Source organism: Larus michahellis, chromosome 1 (assembly GCF_964199755.1).
Source record: "Larus michahellis chromosome 1, bLarMic1.1, whole genome shotgun sequence".
NCBI lineage: Eukaryota > Metazoa > Chordata > Aves > Charadriiformes > Laridae > Larus > Larus michahellis.
In genome coordinates this window covers 61892472-61910747 of record NC_133896.1, presented here as the reverse complement: position 1 = coordinate 61910747, position 18276 = coordinate 61892472, and the positions used below count along the sequence as shown (strand labels likewise).

At 37.0% G+C, this 18276-nt stretch overlaps 1 protein-coding gene across 6 annotated transcripts in view; it reads right to left on the bottom strand.

Moving 5' to 3' along the window:
• Window positions 1-156: 156 nt before the first annotated feature.
• Window positions 157-18276, bottom strand: part of GNPTAB (N-acetylglucosamine-1-phosphate transferase subunits alpha and beta) — a 48156-nt gene continuing 30036 nt past the window's right edge. For 5 of the 6 annotated variants that reach the window (XM_074581795.1, XM_074581844.1, XM_074581834.1 and 2 more), the window contains 9 exons: window positions 16720-17828; window positions 15483-15682; window positions 14990-15209; window positions 13861-13974; window positions 11596-11681; window positions 9650-9748; window positions 5481-5648; window positions 3999-4089; window positions 157-2804 (listed from right to left, as the gene is read on the bottom strand). In XM_074581795.1, the coding sequence (XP_074437896.1) occupies window positions 2727-2804; window positions 3999-4089; window positions 5481-5648; window positions 9650-9748; window positions 11596-11681; window positions 13861-13974; window positions 14990-15209; window positions 15483-15682; window positions 16720-17828 (2165 nt within the window). In that variant the 3' untranslated portion in view covers window positions 157-2726. Of the gene's footprint in view, window positions 2805-3334; window positions 3393-3998; window positions 4090-5480; window positions 5649-9649; window positions 9749-11595; window positions 11682-13860; window positions 13975-14989; window positions 15210-15482; window positions 15683-16719; window positions 17829-18276 lie in introns of all 6 variants that reach the window. The other variant, XM_074581804.1, reaches the window with a different exon arrangement.

The window sequence follows — 18276 nt, the reverse complement described above, 5'->3', positions numbered from 1 at the left end:
CCCCTCCCAGCCCGAGGAAAAGGCGGGAAGCCAGGCGCCGCCATGAGGCCCTCAGTAGCCTGCCTGCGGTGCCGGCCAGACCCGGGCTGCTGCTGCAGGATTAAACTCGTTTAAACCTCACCTCCCTTTATTTGGGGTTTTATTTTTTTTGTAGAACTGGCTTTAATTTCTCGTTCAGGCAACAAAACGTCTGCAGAACAGGTTGTTATGGTGTATGGAGGCTAGGGTATGACGCCGAGGGAGGATTTTTCCTTACATCAAGGGAAACGGGCAATATTTACCTGGTCAAATTAATTTTACAAACTAGATATTTTACGTTTCAAGTTTTTCTGCTGTTCTCACAGGATTTTCAGTCCTCACCCGATTAAGGTACTTTACCCTTCACTTATGATGTCTAAATTTAAAAAATAAACTCTAGCACTATTTCAGTTTTCAACCTTCTCGACCATTTGAGAAATTTACTAGGTATTTCCTTACCTAGGCTTAAGCTTTCACTGGGTTCAGCTGTGGTGGTGTTGACTTGCCTCAGGGCAGGGCCCAGGTGGAACAGGGCCTGGGTCTGGGCTCTGACCCCAGCCAGGGGTGGGGAGGGAGGGGGCGGGGGGTGGAACGGGACACAGCAGGGACATGGCTGACCTGGACTGACTGAGGAGATACTCCATACCCTACAACATCAGGATCTGCCAGAAGAGCTGAATGGTTTGGTCTTTCCAAGATGGCCCGTTGCTCAGAGACTGGCTGGGGATCGGTCCGCTTGGGGGAGGTAGATCTCAGTATCTCCCTCTGCAACACTTGGTTTTGTGTTTCTTCCTCCCGTTTCGCTTATTAAACTGGCTTTATCTTGGCCTGGAGTTTTTCTCACTGTTCCTTTTCCAGTTCCCTCCTTCATACTACTGACAGGAGTGAGTTGCCACCACAATACTGTTCGTGTCTTACCCTGCTTCGCTTGCTTGCTTATTTTCCCCAGGTACCATGCACAACAGATTTTCAGTGAATGCTTTTCAGTAAGTTTATGCTACATCTTTCAGGCTCTCATTGCTGCAGCGAAATAAAATGGCATGAATCTACCTTCAAAACTTTGCTTCAACAAAAACAAATTGCCATGCCAGCTGGGCTACCTACGCAGTCTGTTTATTTATACATAACTTTGGTAGAAAAACTGCCTTAAAATTTCAACTAACTTCCAACTATTTTGATTAGAATGCCAAATATAATTTGTAAAAAAAATAAGATCCTAGTCAAACTTGAATCTACCCAATAATAGTTTGAAGTGTATGAAGCTATCAAAGCTTTCTTGTATTTCCTGCACTAAGTCATCGATTTAAACTATTTATATTCTACATTTTAGCATAATATATATTGCTAGCATGAAATATAACCTTAATAATTAAAAGTACTTGCATTTTTAGAATGCTCAAAAGTTTGATTCTACTTTGAGAATCCATTCATGCTTCAAATTAATATTAAATTATTACTTTTGGAAGTTTTTTTAAAGGAAAAAATAAGAACTCTTAACAAAGGGATTCATAAGGCCTAATGGCTAACTTAGCAAAATGGGCGAGTTTTGCTTGACTTTAAAACAGAAACAACAGACAAAATTTTTATCACATTTTAGTTAATTTCAAAGGAAACCAAATATCTTACAATACATATGCACATCCACTTTGTACATTGTCTGATTACAAAAATTAATGCTTTTTTATATACTGTCAATACAATTAAATGAAGATACACCACCAAAAATTTCTGCTTGAAAAGATTCAGTATCCTTTCCCACATAAAATCATACTGATCTGATGTCTCGGCAAAATTCAGGGCCAAACCCTGTTGAATTTAAAAACACCAAAGCTTCATGTGTCAGTACAAATATTGTTTTCTGAAGTGAACCACTGCTCCCATACATTGCTACATTAAAACAGTTTATTACCCATTCATATAGAGAGGCACTTTTGCTTTTATATTTACAATGCTTATTACTATACCTTGATCATTTTCATTTGATTACAACCCTCTCTTTGTAATCAAGAAATAACAACATTGTATTCTTTGGAATATAACACACCAGACAAAGTATCTGTAATAACCATTAGTTGTTCTTTTACTGCGTATTTTTTTATTAGCATACATTTCTCCCAAATCCCAATTGAATACTACAAATGGGGGGGATGAACTGTCACTGTGCTTTAAAGACTGTCAACATCAATAAATGTATACTAAATCTAAATGACAAGTTACAGAATTCTCAATTTTCCCATGGGCTAAAAAAAAAAAAAAAAAAAAAAAAAAAAAAAAAGCAGCAACAACAGAAATTTGCAAAATGTTTTGGAATGCAAGATCAAGGACCTGTTAAGCTGATCCCAAACAACTTTGTCTTCCAACATTTTATCTAGTTGGCAACATCCACTGCAATAAATGCAGCTACATTTCTTTAGGTAGCCCTTTTTATAAAAAAGGATAACATGGCCATGAACTAACAGCTGTAAAGTAAGATCCGTTGAAAACTGCCTACATACAGGTTTCCTGCAATTATTATTTTTTTGTTTTGTTTTGTCACAGCTCCAGCAGCTTAGATATCACGAAGAGTACTGCAGAGATTCTAACTGTAGATGCATGATTTTTTTTCTTCATATCAACACAGTTAAATGTCAAACCATAAGAGACACTTATGAGAGATTTTAAATGCGTATCACATGTTGAGGTAGACTGATCTCCAAAATAAAGCTCTTCTACACTTTGATTCGTTCATGTCCAACTTCCTTTTGGATCCTTCTCCTTGGAAAAATCTTTCGTTTAAGTGCAATTAGCTGAAGAGAGGAAAAAAAAAAAACAACCAAACAAATATTAAGTTCTCTGCTGGGCTAGAGGTGCACAGCTGGTCAGGCATTCACCCTAGAAACTATAAAATCTGTACCATCCATGTTTAATTAAATCAATACTGTCTTTTTTTTTTTTGCTCCCTGCACAGGAAGAGTTATTTACTCAACTTCATCTATTTGGTGTACGTGTTTCCACAGGACTTCTTAATAACCAGAATACAAGCAGAAAGTAAAAAAAAATATAGTATGCCTATATTCTGATTATTTTAAAGTTAATCTGTGTATTTAAATTAATGTAACATCAAACTACATTCAGTTTCCAAAAGATCAACAAAAAGCCGGCATCTTAAAACAGTATTTATATACCTAGCTATACTAGTGAGTTGAATACCCCCTTCTAAAACCAACTTACTAATGGAGGGCAAGTTTTCAAACATACACAAAAGGCTGAAAATCAGGGGAAAGATTCATGCAAAAGTTACAGGTGGGAAAAAAAAAATAAATAATCAAAAGCCAACCTTTCAAGAATTACACCCTCTTCATCACACCACGGAAAGTGTTACTTAAGGCCCCAACCTGCAAAGAATTACCCATATGATTTGTTCCATGGACTCCCTCTAAGTTTAGCAGGATTAATCATGTTCACGAAAGCCATTTTACGCTTGCAGAAGTGGAGGGTTTTTTTCCTTCGAGTCAGATTCAAAGCCTTTTGAATTCAATAGAAGTCTTTGCAATTACTTAGGGATGAGATTTAGATAAGGCCCCTAAATAGCCTGAGATTCTCTTCAGGAGTAGAGTATTGCTATTACTTAAATTTTCTACCTGTTGACTTTGCACTTTCAGCTATATGTATGTTAATAGACCAAGACTTTCAAAAACAATTACTGATTTTGGACATCCAAATTTAGCACACTTATGAGGGACCTGACAGTCACAAAGCACCTGAAAAGGGAACACCAACTCTCCTTCACCCCTGTAAGACTCTCTTTTCAAGGAATCTCAACATGAAGATTTAAAAATTAAAGCAATCTAATCATCAGTTATGTACCATTCTCACTTCCTCTATGAAGGAAAAATCCTAGCTACTTGTCAAAACCTATGTAAGAAATCCACTTTATGTTATCCTGAAGATACAGCAATCTATTAAATGTTATAGAATTAATAAGATTATATTAATTTTACCTGTTCAGCAAAAAATGAGATGACTGTAAATACAATCAGTGTTACTAGAACACAGTGGGTCCAGAATTTGAGCTTGTCTCTATATGCCCTCCTGCACAAAGAAAGAAGGAAACAGAAAACCAGCTTCATATATTATAAATGCAAATATATAAATTTTAAAGAGTTTCCATGACATCAGGCAAAGGAAGATTTTATAATACTTAAAGCGTGGCTAGAAAGAAGATGGAGGCTCTCTCTTCAGGAAGAGCCACATGCCAAGGACAAGGGGCAACAGGTACAAGTGGGACTGGGAGAGGTTTCATCTTGATATAAGATTATTTTTTTTTTTTGACAGCGAGAACAACCATTCACTGGAACAACTTTCCCAGGGATGTGGTGGAGTCTCCACCACTGGAGGTCTTCAAAACACATCTGGACAGGGTGCTAGAAAATGTCATCTAGGCTCCCTTTCCCCACAAAACGTTGGGCCAGGTGATCTTTCAAGGTCCCTTCCAACCTGGCCCATCCTATGATTCCGTCAAACATTTTGATAAACATGGATTTCCACCAGCACTTCAAGCGTGCTTTAACCCAACCTGGTATAAACCTGCTTTGTCTACAAATAAGCCAAAATAAAGTGTTCTTTTGAAGCTAACAAAGTCTTGCTAAATGTCCTCAAAAAGGGAGGCAACAATATGTCTATTTCTCCAGTCCAAATTTCAGCTGACTGCTGAAATGGGTTTGCCCCTCACTCCCTCTGCCACTGCTACAGCAAGGCTTGTAGCACAACAGCCCACACCTATTCTTGTTGCCTACAATCCTTCTGATTCCTTCTACAGTTCCTCTGGTATTTTTTCTTTCCTTACTAATAGCTATTTTCTCGTAACTTGCTGATCAGCAACAAAGTTCCTATATTAGTCTTCTTGTTCTCATTTTTATCACTCTACCTACCAACATTTTGCTTGTATTCTTTAATCAACTACCCCAATTTCAGAAGTTATTATTTGTAAAATGGCAAGAGGTAAACACAGATAAAAATTTCACACATTAGGTAAAAAAGAGACACGTGTATCTTTACTGATGATTATCCAGCTGCTTATTGCTGTCTGACTGATAAAAAAAAATCACTTAGAAACATAAAAGTTTATATTGCCCCTCTGAAACAGGCATTCCAAACAACGTGGGTTTTTTTTTTTTTTTACACTTAAAGACAGACAGAAGTCCTTAATTACTTTTTTTAAAAAAAAAACAAACCCAAAATATTTTCTTTAAAGTAGGTTAGGGCCAATCAATGAAATGTTAAGGACCATACTGACTTTATGAGCACCAAAAAAACCCAAATCCTGCAAACCTCAAATTTTCGTCCATTCAGATCTTTTCACGTTATTTTCACAGTTAACTCCTTCATGACAATACTGGGGAAAAAAAATGGCTTGTACCAGTATGTTCTATAATTATATGCTATCGTACTACAATAACTTGAAGAAAACATGTGTAACATACCATTCTTGGAGTTCATGCATGTGAAGGAAACGATTCCGGTATTCTCTTGGCAGTTCAAATTGAGATGGTATGGGAAACATTGATTCATAAAAATCCCTAAGCACTGCTTTCACTGTCTGAGCATCCTTATGATTGTGATCAATATTGTCATTTAGGCAAACAAATTTTCTAGAAAACACAAAGTCATTGTTAGACTATTTCTTTAATAATATACCAAAGGTACTGTCAAACCAAGAACACAAACAGAATCCTTCTAAAGAAAATTGATACAGTATCCTTTTTAAGGCCAATTTGATATATTTGGTAATGGTAATCAGTTTCCTTTTTGTTGCATTATTTTAAATTACTTCTATTTTAATTGTAAGAGCACCAAGGGTTACAGCAAGTCAAAACTGCCTAGGAATCCAATGACAAGCCACATTTCTTTCTCTTCTATTTATATAATGCTGCCATCTAATGGGCTCTAGTATGCATCATCCCAGAGCCCGCCACTGGATACAAACAGCAGGTTAGAAGGCCAGCATTACGATTTGGGTAAGGGTTTTTATAGTTTTAAATAAATTATCAGGACTAAAGTATCCTAAATAACAAAGTGAATTTCACCATAGGAGGTAAAAATACTAAATGATTAATATTTTATTGTGTATGCTGCAGTATTCAGAGAAAGTCAACATAAAAACTATGGAAGATTGTACAAAAGGCGGCAAAGCTTGGTCCCCAGGCTTTGAGTTACTAAGAACACGATATAAATTGAGCAGGACGTGACTTGAATCACAGACCCAAAGCTAAACTTGTATAATCAATCAAAATACAAACAATAACCTGGATAGAATTTATATGGAAATCACCGTGACCAAGTAAGCATGTCCCCAACAACGCCTCTTGCAGAGAGTTATTTCTCATACAAGAAACACTCATCTATGTAAGTTACCAGAAATTACTGAAACTAAAGCAGCAGCTCGTGTGCTAGACTGCTATGTACCCTTGGCCACTCTGACCTGGAGCTTGACAACAAAAATTCCCTTTCCCACATATGGGCAAGGTTATGTGCTTTATTTATATTGTGAGATACAAGACCCTTACATTTTCCCCAGAGAGAGAAATCATATCTGGTGACATATGCCTTGTAATTGCTAACCTTTGTAAGTAAGTCGTTCTGGTCAGCTGTATTCTCTATAGTATGGTGTGCTCTTTCAAAGAGCAAAGTTCAGACTTCCTCCATGGAAGCTGGAAATAAGCAGACCTCTAGAGCACGTGAATCGGCCTACAGAGGGCATTACCACTTTTCCTCAGTCTGTGCTGAACCTGGCATAATTGGTAACCTTGCTCTAGACAATTGCATGCAGGGGAAAATACGCCTCTCCTCTTCAAAGACGAGCAGGCTATGTCTACACTATCAAGTAATACTATACAAAGCAGCTGGTTATGGCAATCATATGTCTACACTATAAGCATTTTGGGAGTTCACTCTGGACTATCCCTGACCTTGTCCCTTGGACTGGCAGCTCATTAGCCCTGGGAATGCAGTAGCAGCACTCCTGGAGTATATATCCCTGTTTAGCTTCAGCTGAAAGTGATGCAGTTTACAGACTGAGAGGTACCTACACATAGACAAACTAAAGCATGGTAAGTGGGAGCAATGAGAGTATTAACCTATTTCAAGTGGAAAGACTGTTTTAATGCATCCAAAAGAAATGAAATCTGACAATCCTTTGGAAATTCCAGAATTAATGCCTAGATGGTTAAGACTCACTTTATCTTAAAGATGCAAAACAAACCTTTTAGGCAGATCAGTAAGCGAACAATACTTTTAGTTCCTCCTAAGAGAGGCACTTGAATACCTGTTTTTAGAGACTGTGTATAATTATTGTGTTGTTTTATATGCAGGGAAAACATAGCAAAGAGAAGGAAATGTCATGCCTACACAGCCGTGCCAGCTCTCCTTTGCTAACAAGATATGACTACAGTCCTGCACTGTACTTTGCAGGAATACAGCCCAAGTAATTGACTCCAGTTGACGAACCAGCCAACAATCTGGGAGTACAGTACGCTATTGTTCCTTCAGAGAAAAAAACCCAAAAGTGTATTCATATATGGAGTCTCAGGCTGAGTCCATAATAGCATGCCAGTCCGTCAAATGAAAATTTGGAAAGATTCCAGACAGCTCGGCTCACCTGCCTCATCTTGCCTGCTGAGGTTCCTGAGATGACAGACTAGACACCCTCACTCAAACACATCCCCACCTAAGGATGCAATCAGTCCATAGAATGGGTGGCTCCATTTTAAGTTGCTAGAAGGCCTCAATACATGAGGCATACTCATACCACAACCAACATAGCGTCAGGTTGAAGTCTGACATCAACAACAACCTTTCAAAACATGAAGCCAGTGATTGCAAGCATGAACTTGACAACTGAAGGTGAGAAACTCATGTTATGTGCCTTCCTTGGGCCTAACACAAGGCCTGAAATCATGCCTACGTTTCAAGAAAAAGTTCTAGCCAGTGGATACAAAGAAATGGGGAAGAAAGAGGAAGAGGCAGGATGAGTCTGGGCACTGCCCACTTTTCTTTTGAACTGGGTCATTGTGGGAACTGGAATGCAGGAGTTCTGTGGCCAGAAGGCACTCTTGTAAGGAGGAGCAATAGATACAAACCACCTTCAGCTGCAAAGTATCTCAAGACTAGCAGTCCCCTTTCTGAATGAATGACCTAGCAAGCAGTACAGTATAAGAGGCAAGTGAAAACCTGCTCTTTATCTACAAATGCAAATAATGGTGTAGCTTTACAGGCAGCTGAGATTACACGGTAGCTTGCTGTGACCTGCAAGAGGAGTTTTCACTTGCCCTGGCCCAAGGTACCTGGTCCTACTTTCCTCTTTGCTCTGTTTTTTTGACATTTGTCAGACCCCCTTACTTGAGGCCAAACTCATTAAAGTGGCAGAGAACTCTCCAGTTTTCTGAAGACAGAAGCAAGATGCAAGACGAGTGAGCAACCAACAGGGAGGAAGGAGAGGAGACGGGAGGAGGCACTGTCTCACTTTTAAGGCAGCTGGCTAGTAAATTATCTCACCATGTCTTGTTGAAGCCTAGTCTTATGCAATGGGCTCAGTGCAGAAGCATTTAGCTGTAGCCAAGCAGATTCAGACTTGACCCTCAAATACAGCATCCTCTGCTTTGAAAGGTGGTTGCTGTGAAATGTTTTCCAGGACATTTATTTTCCCCATTTACCTCACAGTCATTTCAGGAGCTTACTCTCAGGAGCCAACACTGCAGACCCTACTCTCGGATTTGAGTATCTAAACCTTTCACCACTGCAGAACAGAAAAACACAGAACTACCTTCCGGCTTTGTATGGTTTCTCACCAAACATTAAAAATAAAATAAAAATAAAATAAAATAAAATAAATAAAATAAAATAAATAAAATAAAATAAATATAAAATAAAATAAAAATAAAAAAATAAAAATAAAAAAATAAAAATAAAAAAATAAAAATAAAAAAATAAAAATAAAAAAATAAAAATAAAAAAATAAAAATAAAAAAATAAAAATAAAAAAATAAAAATAAAAAAATAAAAATAAAAAAATAAAAATAAAAAAATAAAAATAAAAAAATAAAAATAAAAAATAAAAAAAAAAAAAATAAAAATAAAAAAATAAAAATAAAAAAATAAAAATAAAAAAATAAAAATAAAATAAAAATACCGCTTGCCATGTTGTAACAGAGCACAAAAGCATAATGGATATGCAAAGCTGATTTTATAACAAAATAACCCACACCTAAGTTTTATTTTAAAATTGCTACATAATGCAGATCAAAATGCTCTTCCTTGAAAATAAAACTACCTGCTGTATGACCTCTAGAAGAGAAAAAAATAAAAGCCTCAAAAGTGTCTGAAGTTTATCTATAAATTTCCAAAGTTTTTAGATATATAAAAATGTATCAGAAATTAATGAGATCATCCCTAGCGTGACAGAGAGAGCGGTCAGTCAGCTTCAGTTAAATAGAAAAAATCAGAAGTACTTTTCGTTAAAATTGGTCTTGCCCTGTAACACACAGTATAGAAATACACTGCAATAAGTTGTTTTTCTTTCAATGCACAGTTTAAACAGTTGAAGCAGAAAATGAAAGTGACCTCAAAACTTCATACAAATCAAGAAACAGGATACCTGGGATTTTTTCGTATGTCATCCAGCTGACCAACCACATGAGAAACATTTGTGCGGATCATTTTGAAGGCAATTTCCTCTTCTCCCATGATTTCAAACCTTATTGTTAAAAAAAAAAATAAATAAATATTTATACATCAATAGAAGAACCTAAAGTCAGGTTCCATAAATATTAACTTAATATTTGATTTAATAACTTATTTCTAATGTGACTGTCCAACCTCCATTAGAAATTATAATTTGTTTTCTATCAGTATATTTACATTTTTCAGCTAATGTACAGAACCACTTTCCTGTAGATTTTTTAGTAGCCACCCATAAACCAAGGAACTGAATTTTAATACAAATTATGTAAACTACAAGTTTGGGCATAAGAGTAACAAATAATCTAGAAGTCGACATAATACTTACTATGCTTTTTCAAATTATTTATTTATTACACACACAAAATTTACAACTGTAATTTGTAATTACATTTCAGACATGAGAAAACATGTTCTTAGTATCCAATCACTAATCCCAGAAAAAAATCTTAAAATAAAGAAGCGTATATAAAACTACAGCCTTAAATACAAATAAAACCTTCCTCACCCATCTAATCAATAACCTGCAGACACAGATGTATATGAAATGCAGAAATATATAATTTCTGAAGGATATCTTGAGTTTAAAAGGGGGTCAAATGCTCTTTCAGCAGTCTTACTAGAGGTACCACACTTATATTTCTTCCATTTTTTGTCTCAATGTAAGAAAAGAGCCTGCCTACTCCTTCAAGCCTCACCTGACAACATACTCCATTTAAGCTCCCAAAATTAATACTACAGTTATTCAATACTGAAGTTCAACAGAACAAGAGCAGTTCGTATCTTAAACTGACTTATAATGCATTTATATCATTTATTTCATATTCTATCATTTATATCATTTATATAATCATTTATATCATTTATTTATATCATTAAGCACAGCAAACCCTTGCCTCCCAACATTTTTCAAACTCATTTGTTGTGTTAGCTTTTCAGTTTTAGCATAAACTTCCCTGGGAAGAGAATTACTTATGAAGCTTACAGCACAACTTGAGGTACTATGAATTAACGTATAATAATGTCCAAAAGCTGCCCTAAACAGCATCTGTAACCTTCTTTCATTCTACAGTTTTATTTAACTTTCTAGCCACTCCTGGGAGAACTGCACGCTTCAGAGACTCCCCACAACTCTCCCCTGCCCAACACCACTGGTGGGACCATGGACAGGAGACCACGCTATAAGCTCCACGCCATAGCAAACAGCCTTGGCGTGGAATTGATTTGACAGGTTTCAGAGAAGAAAGATCTAAGAGAATCTGATCTCAGGCAGATCTACGCAAATACAATTATTAAAACAAACCCACGGTCACGATCATGTTTTGTCCTGCCCTTTCCAAAAAGGGATGGAAACCCTTTTCTTGTCCCTCTCCCTCCCTGTCACTCCTCCTCCTTGCAGGAAAGCTACAAGGTAGTTAGGGCTAAAATGCTTTCTCTTTTCTTTTTTTAAGCTTCAGTAGAAGAAAGGATGAAGCAGATTTACAACTTCTAGGTAGAGGACAGGTTTTCCTTCTTTATATGCTACTTTAACTGCCTTCACTCACTACATATAGTCAATTTATATAGCCATCTAAAGACACTCTGCCTTACACAAATTAGGGTCTGGCCCAAGATGACACCAAGTAGCATGGAAATATTTAGTCTACTAAATAAGAAACCATGAAAAAAAAAAACCCACATCATTCTGCACAATAAAACATAGGTAAGTACATACCAGTATGTTTCTTCAGTTCCACTGTTAAAATAAATTGAGCTGAGATTTGTTAACATGCACGTAGAATTTTTGACCATGAATATATTTCTTCTACTTCTTATTGCTTTATAAAACCTAGCATGGCTTTTCACAGGACTGTAACAACATACCTGTATTTGTTTTTGTCCTTGTATGCCTTACGGATTCTGTCAGTCACAGGTTTGCAATTAGTCACTAGGTTTTTTGTTACTGGAGGCTGTAAGAAAACATTGCTTAGATTATAGGTTACTGAAAATTACAGGGTCTGTTTTAAAGGTGTGCTTTGTGGAAAACTTATATTAGCTAGAAATGCTTGCGTACACTTTCCTGGAATGAAAAGCCCTAGTTTCTCGATCAACTGTTGAGGGGAAAACCAAACAAACTGTCGCATAACGATTTGTTATGCATGCAAATATTACATAAAAAATACACATTATTTTTGGCAAAAACACTGCAACTTCTAGATCTCATCCCCAATAAAATATTCAGAAATTTTAGCTCATTTGACAGCTGTCTTTGACATTCCTCCGGTAGAGCAGTAACACTGGCCAGGCAAACTCTGCAGAAAAGCTGATACACATGAGACCTTATTTCTAACACAAGCTATGCTGAAACAATTCTGGGAAATAAAGTCCCTGTTCTCAGGGAAGAATATTTCTATGGTAGTAGATTCATTCCAAGAAATTTAGCTGTGGCAGACAACAGAAGTAAAAATAAATTAGGCCTCTGTGCTAAACACAAACACTATTTTGTCACTATTTGAACTGACTGATAACATTAGTACATTAGGTAGCACTGCTTAGATTAGTAATATTTTAATAACTCTCCAAAAAGATTAGTTATTTGACATTGTTCCCAACCACTGAGACTTATTTTTAACCCCATCTTAAAACATATTCATAGCAGCCATCCCTTATTACTACTCTTCAAAATTTTTACTTCATAGAATTTTGCAAACCAAATTGAGAGTAATAAAGATGCAAAATGAAGTAAGGCTATACTGGATGTAATGTCCTCTCAAATTCTCAAATCCACATTTCCTTTTCTTCAAATATATATAATTCCAGCAGATTTTAATGAGAATTTAACCACTAAAATAGAAATTAAGAACTTAAATCCTTAAGGAACATAGAACATCTAGTCCTAAGACCTCAATTTTCACAGAATCACAGAATGGTTAAGGTTGGAAGGGACCTTGGGAGCTCATCTGGTCCAACGCCCCTGCTCATCCAGGGACACCTAGTGCCAGTTGCCCAGGACTATGTCCAGATGGCTTTTGAATATCTCCAAGGATGGAGAGTGCCCATAAATGGGCAACCTGCACCACCGCTTGGTCAGCTTCACAGTAGAAAAGTGTGCTGATGTTTAGAGGGAACCTCATGTTTTCAGTTTCTGCCCACTGCTTCTGGTCCTGTCACTGGGCACCACTGAGAAGAGTCTGCCTCCATCTTATTTGTGCCCTCCATTCAGATATTTATATTCATTGATGAGATTACCCTTTGAGACTATTCTTTAGGCTAAACAATCTCAGCTCTCTCAGCCTTTCCTCACAAGGAGAAATGCTTCTGTCCCTTGATCACCTTCATGGCCCTGCACTGGACTCCTTCCAATATGGCCATGCGTCCCCTGTACTGAGGAGCCTGGAACTGGACACAGAACTCCAGGTGTGGCCTCACCAGTGATGAGTAGAAGGGAAGGGTCACTTCCCTTGACCTGCTGACAATACTGTCTAATGCGGCCCATTATCCCTCTTCGTCACAAGGGCACACTGATGGCTCATGTTCAACTTGGTGTCCACCAGGACCCCCAGGTCCTTTTCTTCCAAGCTGCTTTCCTGATGGGTAGCCGCCAGCATAACACTGGTGCAAAGGGTTGTTCCTCCCAATGTGCAGGACTTCGCACTTCACCTTGCTGAACTTCATGGGGTTCCTGTCAGCCCATCTTTGGAATTTAAAAGGAGTTAGTCTGAAGCCTTCAAATTAGGAAGAATTATTCTAAAGACGTCCACCTGATGGTTTGGTGGTTTTTTTGGATTTTGTTTTGTTTTTAAATACATAGGTTATAATTCAGATAAGGACTTACTGGGAAGTTATAGTCAGAGAGCTATTTGGCTTACTGTATTTTAGGTTCACAACAGTGAATTTTCTTAACAAGGATGACTTTAAATCCCATATATAATAACATACTGAAGCTCAGCTTGTCTGTTTTTGAAGGAGATTAATGGCTTTATAAGTCAGGAAGTAGCTTGTAAAATTGTCATTTTATAACACTTACCTCCTGTACACACAAGTAGAGATTTTTGTACATACTTTCCTTACAGAAATCCAACCAGCTTTTCAAGCCCAGTAAATGCTCAGGAAAGAAACCAAGCATATTTCAAGACCAATGTTTCTTACCAGATTGGGATCATAATATGCTTCCTGAGTTGGTGGAATGACATGGATCTGAGTGATGTTGGCAGGAAGAGATTTAGAGCAGTTTATTAGCATTTGTTCTAGACCCGTCAAATCCTAACAGAAAGAGGGAAAAAAAAAAAAAAAAAAAAAAGGATAATCCTGTTCTCTCACTGACATAGTTCTAAAAATCCAGGGTGCACAGACATATTTAGTGTTATCTACATAACAAAATTCCATGCTACCGGACTCCCCATACGCCTAAAGTAAAGCAAATGTGTAGGGCATAGTTGTACTGAGACCAGATAAAGCACGACTTAAAGTCACTTTCATTTAAAAACGGAAAACACACCTTTACTGATGATGTCAGGACAGTACAGAATTCCCAAACCAGCAGTGGCATATTAAATCCCAAATGAAGGAAACAAACAGAAAAGTGAACTGAAAGGAAAGGAAGAAGTTTTTCTGACTAAAGTACAGATCAGGAACACACTGAAGCAGAGCTGCGTTCCAGCTATGACAATGATTTTATGTGCTATTTGAAGAAAAAAATTCTTTTATTGCTTTGTGCTGATTTCTCTCTGTAAAGCAGAAGTAGTACTCTTCATTCTCTACTAACTGTCCCTAAGAGCATAAGTCCTACAAAGACCATGTCCCTTTGTTTATCAGGTTCCTGGAAACACAGAAATGTGAATCCTTGTATATGGTCATAGTATTTACCAGTATGACTTCTTTGCTACCCTTTTTCTCAATTCTTTCTTTGGGCCACAAGTTGCTCAGAGCAAGGACTGTCTTTTATTATGTGCAAGAACAAGAGTAAGCAGAGCAGGATCCCACTCTTCACAGTGGCTTTTACCAGTGAACATCTTTTCTGACAAACTCACACTAACTGTTTTCCCAACCTTGGACACCAGTGATCCATTTTTCTCATGTTGCTAGAACTCAGTTTAATTGTTGACTCCATATAACAATGATAAAGTAGAACACAATGTTGTATTCTCCAGGTAAAATTTAAGAATTGCCAAATGTTAGAGATGCTACAAGGAAGGATAAATAAAGATTTCACTCATTTTAACAGTCTTGGACTTTAAAACTGAAGTTACTCTAAAAGTTACTGGTAAGGAAAGAGTACCTGCAAACTTAATGGTAGCTCATGGATTCTCGTGGCCAATGTGCGAATCTCTCGGTCAGACAAAATGCCTGACTGGTCCGTATCAACCTCATTGAAGATCTGAGAAATGTTCAGTGGCTGGACTGCACTCATAAGATAGTAGAAATATGAAAAAGCAAACTGCATATCTTCTGAGTGCCGCACTTTGTGAAATGACGTCTTGTCAAACTCCTCAGGAAACCTATAAAAGAACGTAAACTAATTTAGTACTCCAGTTTCTTAAAGTAAATCATTCCTTACCTAAAAACAAATTCTCATCAAGAAGTTTAAAAAGGTCCTCAAAGTCTCCTTATTTTAGCACAACTATCATGCTGTAATAAATTCCCTGTTTCCCTTTTCAAAACATAACTTTAACGAGTAGCCATCAACACATTTGAAATAGCTGTAACAAAGCATCAACGGAAAGGTAGAATTAACTACAGTTCTACGTTATTCCAAACAAAGACACACTCACATATCCTGTAGCTCTTGCATAACAGTGCGGTCAATCATGTGAGGCATATGAGCAGGGACTTTCCGAGATGTAAATCCAAATTTGCTGTTTAAAAGCTTATTTACATATCGAAGGGAATCAGCAAATGTATCTTTCAGCTGCCTTCCAAAATGTTTACCATCAGTAAAGTATGACATTTGCTTGAGTAATGACTCTTCTTCCTAAACAGCAGGACAGGAATAAATCAAGGCTACATTGCCAAAAAAGATCGAAAACATTAAACACATAGGAAAAATGACATTTCAGCCAGGTGCCAACTCTTTCCACATTTGAACACAGGAAGAAAAGTTTTGAATATTTTTATTCATATTCCTTAGTTCTCTCTTTAAAAGAAAAAAGGTAGCCTTTCCCTTAAAATTTTCATGCTTTCAGGAAAAGCAGTCTATAAAAAATGTCCTTGATATTTGTGCTCTGACACCTCACACACTCACACTAAAGGCCCTGTTTGCCATCAGATTTATTTGTAATATTACCTTTTTTTTTTACTGATTATTCATCCACCTTTGATAAACTGAAATACTATGAATATAAAGATTCCTCATGCAAAATCCAATCTCAGATGAATGGAAAGAGGTAGCCTTTTGACAACATAGCCCCTTTGCCGTTTGGTGTAGTGCAAAGCAGTTGCTACCAAGTGAAGCACAGTCTCTATCTTCTATTCTACATGTGTTCAAAGCTCTGCCAAAATGCTTTGGTTGGAAGCAGAGGATGCTTCCTACATGATTTCTTGACACGGTCTGGATACTCAATTTTGTTGGCAGACTTTCAATTTAAATTTTAGAGCCCAAGTACTTACCATTATACATTATTTTTTTTTTTACATTTTTTAATAGACTGGATACATATTTGCATAAATGCAATCAAAACAAAATTTAAGCTTTCTGTTGTAATACTGTATATATACATAGTCTGAACAATAGCACTGTGCCAACATACAATGAATAAAAACTGAATCTGACTTAAAAAAAGCAGTAGAAAGGGAAAAGAAATGACTATTCAGTTTTTACCACCTACTTAAGAGACACCCAAATCATAAACAAATAAGATTTTATGTGAAAAGTCAAAGGAGCTTTCAAAAAATCTCAATGTTTGCCTCAAAGGCAAGACACATTCCAAATTTATAGATCATATTAATAGGATTCCACCAAATGCAGAAAGATGTAACCATTCCAATAAGCAATGACGTTCAAATACTCACATCAAGAAGGTCCTGGAAATACTTCTTTTTCTCCCATGGCAAAAAGCCTTGGTAACTTCCAGCATAAGACTGTAATTTTCTTCCCACTAGCCCCTCCCTTACGTTTGTATCCACCTGCATATCCGCTTTTCCTCCTTCCATTACTTGTGCATCTTCTCCATTATCTAAATTCGCAGTATGTTTTGATTTCTGGGTTTCCCTTAATATGAGTGCATTCAATACTTTTTCTCGAGTTTCATTTTTATTTCCTGTGCTCTGGGAGGGAAGTGTGGATTTAGGCTTTACTTTATAAATAAGTTTATTTGTGTTCATTGTCACACCAGTCCCCTTTGTTCCTGTAAGCTTTGAAGGAACTTCTTCATTAGCTTTTATAATTTTTATTTTGCCATTGCTTATATCTTTATAAGGCTTCTGCCAGCTGGCATGGTTCTTCTGATCTTCTGAACGATTATGCATGCCCTTCTTTTCCAGGCCTGTAATACTCTTTACTGTAGTTAAGAACTGAAAAGGTCTCAGGAGAGCAGCCTTGGATAGGTTAAATCCTTTGTGAGTGATATCACCATTTAGTAGTTTTAAATCCAGGTTCTGCAGTGCTAGCTGAACATCTTCAGGAAGGAGAGACACGTTTACTGATGGTATTATCACCTCTTCATGTAGGCTCTCTTTGGTGCCATTTCGTCGTCTGCTGACTCTTGGAAAGCGTTTTTCTTCAGGAATATCCTCAAATATCATTTCAGCTTCTGGTACAGATGTTATAGTTTTAAAATCAGAGTTGGATTTTTGCGTGGAAGTTGTGTTCAGTTTTGGTTCCTCTCTAGTATCAACTTCGATAGCTACCTGCATTTTAAACTCTTCATCATTCTTGTTTAGGAACGTAAGGTTAAAATAGATCACAGTTGCATTCATGCCACTATGCATTATGAGGTGGATAGTCTTCCATTTATTAGCAACTGAAGCATGTCGGATAATTGGATTATCACTATATGAACCCTCAATTCCTTTCTTGGCTATTTCGCTGAAGCTGAAGTAGGGCAGACATTCACCTTTGGGAATAACATAGTAGGTCTGATTAAGGTGAAGTGTCACTTTATACATCTCTTCAAAGTGGTCTGGAAAACATGAAGAAACAAAACAAATTTCTGTCAATTTGCAGCGTGACACTTATCTTTCAGTCTTTAATTGTAACATGCCCACCTAGATTCACTATATTAGCAGGGAGACAGTTCTGTGAAAGAACACTTACTGTAGCTTCCAGTTTCCTGCTCACCTATCTTTAATAATGAATGACTATATATTCAGATATATAAAGCTGCCAGACGTTCCAGTGGTAATTCTAAAAGCCAGTATCATTTATCACTCTTTCAGTCTCTACCTGAAGAGCTTAAGCAGCTCGTTATCACACATAACTTAAAATTATGTATCAGTCATAAGTAACATGCCCATTTTTGCCACATTTTAGTAGATTTACATTATAACAGTTGGATTTCACTACTACATTGCATCTTGACTTCAGACTTCAAAAATCAGATAGGCTCAATCAAACTTCTCCCTCCCACA